Here is a 6,332-nt window from a genome sequence, read left to right as displayed (position 1 = left end):
TTTGTTTGGGGGGGGGGGGTATTATATTATATTTACATTGAACAGTACTCTAAAAGTGGTACACTGTAAATATAATATAAAAGCTAATTATTTAATTTTGTAAACAGCATGTTGTTTTTATAATATCATGCTTAATTTTTGGGTTTTGTATACATTAAAATATATAGCTGTCTTTATATTTTAGGAAGGGCATCCATTGCAAGCTGAAAATCATTGGGGTCCTTTGTATCAAAAAGTTTACAAACCCTGCATTAATATTATGTTGGTTATACACTTAATGAAAAATCATCTTTGACAATAAACATGTTTTCCATCCTCACATGAGTAAATATGAGTGAGAAACCTCTAATTTGTAATTTTCTGATGCTCTGCTCCTCTGGTTTCTTCATCTTGTTTCTATTATGATCCTATCTATGAATATTCATGAATAGAGGCCAGGATTCAAAAGAGGTGGAGAGATTAAAGAACAGTTCCCACCACATTTCTAAGAGACTCCAATAATGGGCCGATTTAAGATACTCACTCGCACACAAACACTCAGAGCAGACATACAAACCCAAACACACACTCAGTTTAGACACACTACAAATGCACACTAACTCTAGAAGCATCATCAAAAAAAAATAGGTGGTCTGCTTTGATTTGATTATACGGTAATTGCTTTTTAATTTGGAATTTTTGCATCCCTGGGAGTAAAGTTTCAAATGCACAAACTACACACAGATAATTACACTCACAACAGCTTGCATCGGTACATGTGTTAAATGTGAGCCAAAATCATCACAATTAAAAGAACCAAAGACTTAAACTACTTCAGTCTGTGTGCATTGAATTTATTTAATACACGAGTTTCACAATTTGAGTTGAATTACTGAAATGAACTTTTCCACGACATTCTAATTTATTGAGATGCACCTGTAGAGAGAGAGAGAGATCTCGTTTTCATCTGTAAACATGTGACAGGAAAGCAAATGTTTATTCAGCCAGTAGCTTCAGTTCCTCAGGTCACAGGAAGTGAAAAGTACAAGGACATATAGTCCAACGACTGGAGGTAACAAGACACACCTAATTGGAAATTTCTTTACAGGAAGTATTGCGTAAAATCCTTTCATTTTCCATATTTCTTATTAAAGACTGTGATTACATAAGGACCAAACAGACTGGTATTACATAAGATACTAGATTAGAGAGTAAGCAAGTGGAAGACCTAAATTAAAGTCAAGAAAAAGGAAGAGAGATGGAGAGCAGCAGAAACACATTTCATTATTTAGAGTTGGAAAACTCTGAAGGAACAGGAGAGAAGTGCATTGTGGGTATTAACTGTACATAAAGGATTCCTTTACCAGGACACCCGTGCAGTAGGATATTTATACCATACAACTATCCCAGAAAAGAGAGATCACGACTTTGTGATAGTGATGTCCCACAGAAATACAGTGCAGACACATTTCTAGTCTTTAGGGCTCATGAAGCTTCTTGAGTATGCAGCTGGTCTGTTTTATTAATAGGAACTCTTGAGCAAAAAACAAAGGTAAAGAGCTTCCAGCTGGATTTTTTTTGTTCACACTCAGTCATGCACAATTTGGGTTTAACACATACTGAACATTGGAAAAGCAACAAAGCAAAAGCAAACGGTCTTCCTGTGTCCTCCACCCCATGAGTCACAGACAGTTCAAAATAGTTTACTTTATCTTTTCCAACAGTCGTAAATAGCTTGGAATAGTTATTAAACGGAGTGTTAAATGTTAGCATAGAAATTCCCCCTCTAAAAATATTTACACCTTTTGTGACATGTCTGATTCTCAGAAAGAATTTTAATATAAATGTAGGAAACATGTAAATATGAATGAGACATTTGCACACTTGTTGGTGGCTGCCAAAAACAGAGCTGCATGAAAGCATGAATACTAAGTAAAATAATGAGAAAGAACCAAATTTTAACTGTCTTAAATTCATTTTAAATCAATTTTTAAATCATTTCAAAGTTTTTAAATTCCTTGTTTTATTTTTGTGATTATTATTATTATTTTTTTTATGATTATTTTACTTTCTTTTATGTAAAGCACTTTGAATTACCATTGTGTACGAAATGTGCTATATAAATAAACTTGCCTTGCCTTGCCTTGCCTTGAATACAATACAACACAAATCAATATGTAAAATAAAATATTAAAATGCCCCAAAATTTTGATCACATGCCTAACTACGCAAAAAGTTCCTGTGGTTAGGAAAATACAAGTGTGGTCTACTCTCTTTCGCTTACATTAACGTATATTCACTCTCACTCACAGTCATAGCTTTTACACTGAAAATGTAGGATTATTTGTCATCTAATCTTGAGAACCATCGTTCTTGGTGTGAACAGGCTTATAAAAGGCATTTGACCTCTCTCTGCTTATGGAAAAACACGGCGAACTGGTTTCAAAATCTATTGACGGTGTCCTACCATTGAGTGTCCAATGATGAAGACTGGCATATTGGGGTACCGGCCCTTCATGATGTCAATGTGCTGGAGGGCATCTCTGATGTAAATTTGAAAGTTTTTGATATCCATTCTCTCACCTTCACTCTGGCCATGACCAACTGAGACAGAAAGAGAAAGAGAATTATACTCAAAACATATGTTTCCCCTCACTCATGTCTTTGTATATCAGCTCTCCTTTTAAACAGGAGATAAAAGAAGACTGTCACTCACAACCCCATGCCAACAGCTCACAAAGAGTGCAGGAAATTTTGGCAAACAGCTGACATGATATTTAGTCAAGCAAATTAACATAAAATGAATAATGGAACAAACAAATGAATAGAATAGAATAGAAATTTAAAAAAGCATGTGGTATACAGACTGTGGTGAGGGGGCGTGGTTTAGCGGAGTCTGCAGCGGGAGAGAGCGGTCGGAGACGAACGGTGAGTAAGTAGGTCAAGTGCAAAATGACATTCACCTGCTTCTCGTTTCAGTGATTGGCCTGGAGAGACCGTAAAAAGCCTCAGGGGAAGCAGAGAGGGGGAGACGAGACAGACTGAGGACTCGTGTCGTGGGGAAAGACTGTGACCTGTGGCTAGAGAACCGCAGAAGTGCGATATAAGTTTTGTTTATTTTGAAGCGCCTGAGCGCCTGCCTGTTTTGCTGTTCCCAAGGGAACCATAATAAATTGCCACGAGCCTCAGTCACGCTGACTCCGACTTCTTCCTTCCTTACTAAGCCGGAGCTGGATGGACCAGGAGGGTCGGGCAGGAGGGCCGACATCGAGGACCACCGTCGGCCCCTCTCATCTGACCCTGAACAAAATGGGACCACAGGACGATCCAGAGGCTGAGGCATGTGGGTGGCCGCGAGAGCACTGGCCAGTGCGTCTTATACCACTGCTTTCAGGGGAGGCGCAGGTGGCGGCCCAACAACTGCCCATTCAAAACCTCCTGGTCTTCACCGATCTGAAGCGAGCTATCCTGCAGCGGGTCAGCCGGAGCCCAGAACAACATCGCCAGCGGTTTCGGTCACTGGATCTGGGTGAAAGGGGCCGGCCCTTCGTGTTGGCTCAACAGCTCTGGGACACCTGCCGCAAATGGCTGCTGGCCGGGGGAAGCGACGTCGAGCAGATCCTCGACCGTGTGGTGCTGGAGCAGTTTATCGGCCGTCTCCCGAAGAAGACGGCTGAGTGGGTCCAGTGCCACCACCCGGCGTCGCTGGACCTGGCCATCCAGTTGGCGGAAGACGAGATGGTGGCGTGCCCCGGAGTCGGCGAATCCTTGCCAGCGGTCTCTCTCTCTCTCTCTCTTCCCCTAATGTTTCTTCCCCCCGTCCTGTTCCCTTTCCTAGGTCCTGTCCGGGAATCACTCCTCGAGTCCCTCCCCGGGGACGGGGCGGGCTGCCTCCGGAGTCTGCCGCTGGCCCGAGAGCACCGCCCAGGGGGGCAGGGCTAGCCGGGGCGGGATCCACAGCACTTCCCTTTTTCCTGCTCTCTCCAGGCCAGTCCCTTGACCCACTTCCTGCCACTAGGGCGGCGGGAAAGTCTGGGCCGGCCTGTTGGCGTTGTGGGGACCCCGGACATTTCATTGACCGGTGCCCGGTGATGGAAGTCGGAGCACTGATCCGGGTCCCGGACGACCCACAGGCTGCCCCCGATCAAGCTGGTCTGCACCAAATACCTGTGAGTATTAAGGGGGGTACCTATCTCGCGTTGGTGGTTTCAGGTTGTATCCAAACCTCGATCCATCAAAGCCTGATTCAGCTCGAGGCATTGGATAGAAGCCGCATGGTTCCGGTGTGGTGTGTGCACGGGGATGTGGTGAAATATCCTCTAATGTCCGCGCTGATTCAATTTCGGGGTCAAAAACATAGTGTGGAGGTTGCAATTAATCCGCACCTCCGGCATCCGCTAATTTTGGGGACGAATTGGCCAGCATTTAGTCAATTACTGGGGTGTTTGTGTAGAACGGAGAACGGAGCGGACGCGCACGTGGGAGAAGCTGAACTGGGACCGCGGGATACTGAGCCAGGGGAACGGTGCGCGAAGGAGAGGCTAATCCTCTCTGAACGTGATGATTTCCCCCTGGAACAGTCCCAGGATGAGTCCCTAAAACGGGCATTTGAACAGGTTCAGACCATCGACGGTCAGCCTCTCCATCCCGACCGTCCGCTCTCGTATCCCTATTTTGCTGTTTTAAAGGAGCGGTTGTACCGAGTGACACAAGACATTCAGACAAAGCAGGATACAACCCAATTGTTGGTATCTAAAAGCCGTCAGGAAATGCTTTTCCAGGCGGTTCATTGTAATCCAATGGCGGGACATTTAGGACAGGCAGCGACACTAAATCGTCTCATGGCCCGATTCTTTTGGCCGGGCATTCACGAGAATGTGCGCAGGTGGTGCGCGGCTTGTCGTGAATGTCAGCTGGTAAATCCACCGGCCTCCCCAAAAGCGCCTTTGCGCCCTCTTCCTCTAATGCAGGCCCCCTTCGAAAGAATTGGTATGGACCTCATCGGGCCATTAGAGCGATCGGCACACGGGCATCGCTTTGCATTAGTCCTAGTGGATTATACAACAAGATACCCTGAAGCAGTCGCGCTTCGCAACATTTCGGCGAAACACCAGCGTCTACCACCCACAAACAGACGGGCTGGTGGAACGGTTTAATCGCACGTTAAAAACCATGATTCGGAAGTTCGTTCACGAAGTCGCCAAAAATTGGGACAGGTGGCTGGAAGCCCTCTTGTTCACTGTGCGGGAGGTCCCCCAATCCTCCACGGGGTTTTCCCCCTTTGAGCTTCTCTATGGGCGTCAGCCCCACGGGGTGCTGGACGTCCTGAGAGAAACTTGAGAGGACGGGCCTTCAGAAAGCCGAAATGAAATTCAATACGTGCTGGACCTGAGAACAAAACTCCACACCTTGGGGCGGCTGTCTATGGAGAATCTGTTACAGGCCCAGGACTGACGGAGCCGGCTGTACAATCGGGGAACCAGATTAAGTGATTTTGCACCGGGAGATAAAGTGCTTGTATTGCTCCCAATTTATAGCTCTAAATCACTCGCCAAGTGGCAAGGACCCTTCGAGGTCACACGGCGAGTGGGAGATCTCAATTATCTAGCTCTAAATTACTCGCCAAGTGGCAAGGACCCTTTGAGGTCACACGATGAATTGGGGATCTTAATTATGAGGTCGTTCGTACAGATAGGAGCGGGGCACATCAGATTTATCACCGCAACCTCCTAAAAAAATGGAGTGAGGCGGAGTCAGTGATCCTAGCGACGGCGGTGAGTGGGGAGGAAGATCTCGGGCCAGAGGTAAATACTAAACTGCAATCTCTAGCTCTGGCCCCTGGGGGAGATCACCTCTCGCCCTCGCAGCTTGCTGACGTAGCCAAGCTACAGGCAGCGTTTGCAGATGTGTTCTCGCCCCTACCTGGCCGAACAGACCTCATACAGCATCACATAGAAACCGAGCCGGGTGTGGTGGTTCGCAGCCGGCCATATCATTTACCTGAGCACAAAAAAAAGGTGGTTCAGGCAGAATTAGACTCGCCTGGGTGCAGCTCGTTTTTATTCGACGCTGGATTTAACTAAAGGATATTGGCAGATCCCCTTATCTTCTCTATCCAAAGAAAAAACAGCCTTCACCACGCCATTCGGATTGCACCAATTCGTTACGCTTCCGTTCGGGTTGTTCGGGGCGCCGGCCACATTTCAGCGCCTCATGGATAAGATCCTTCGGCCGCATGCGACATATGCTGCTGCTTATCTAGATGATATTATTATTTATAGTAACGACTGGCAGCGGCATATGGAGCATGTGCGGGCCGTACTGAGAGCGCTGAGAAGGGCCGGACTGCCGGC

At 46.2% G+C, this 6,332-nt stretch overlaps 1 protein-coding gene across 3 annotated transcripts in view; it reads right to left on the bottom strand.

Annotated features, from left to right (window-relative positions):
- Nucleotides 1-6,332, bottom strand: part of LOC107679569 (monoglyceride lipase-like) — a 21,568-nt gene that overhangs the window by 4,475 nt on the left and 10,761 nt on the right. For all 3 annotated transcript variants that reach the window (XM_016475165.1, XM_016475172.1, XM_016475157.1), the window contains one exon: nt 2,447-2,583. In XM_016475165.1, coding sequence (XP_016330651.1) covers nt 2,447-2,583 — 137 coding nt within the window. The remainder of the gene's footprint in view (nt 1-2,446; nt 2,584-6,332) is intronic.

Source organism: Sinocyclocheilus anshuiensis, unplaced genomic scaffold, assembly GCF_001515605.1.
Source record: "Sinocyclocheilus anshuiensis isolate Anshui unplaced genomic scaffold, SAMN03320099.WGS_v1.1 scaffold13, whole genome shotgun sequence".
Lineage (NCBI taxonomy): Eukaryota > Metazoa > Chordata > Actinopteri > Cypriniformes > Cyprinidae > Sinocyclocheilus > Sinocyclocheilus anshuiensis.
The sequence above is the reverse complement of the archived record's forward strand: the minus strand, read 5'-3'. Positions and strand labels throughout refer to the sequence as shown.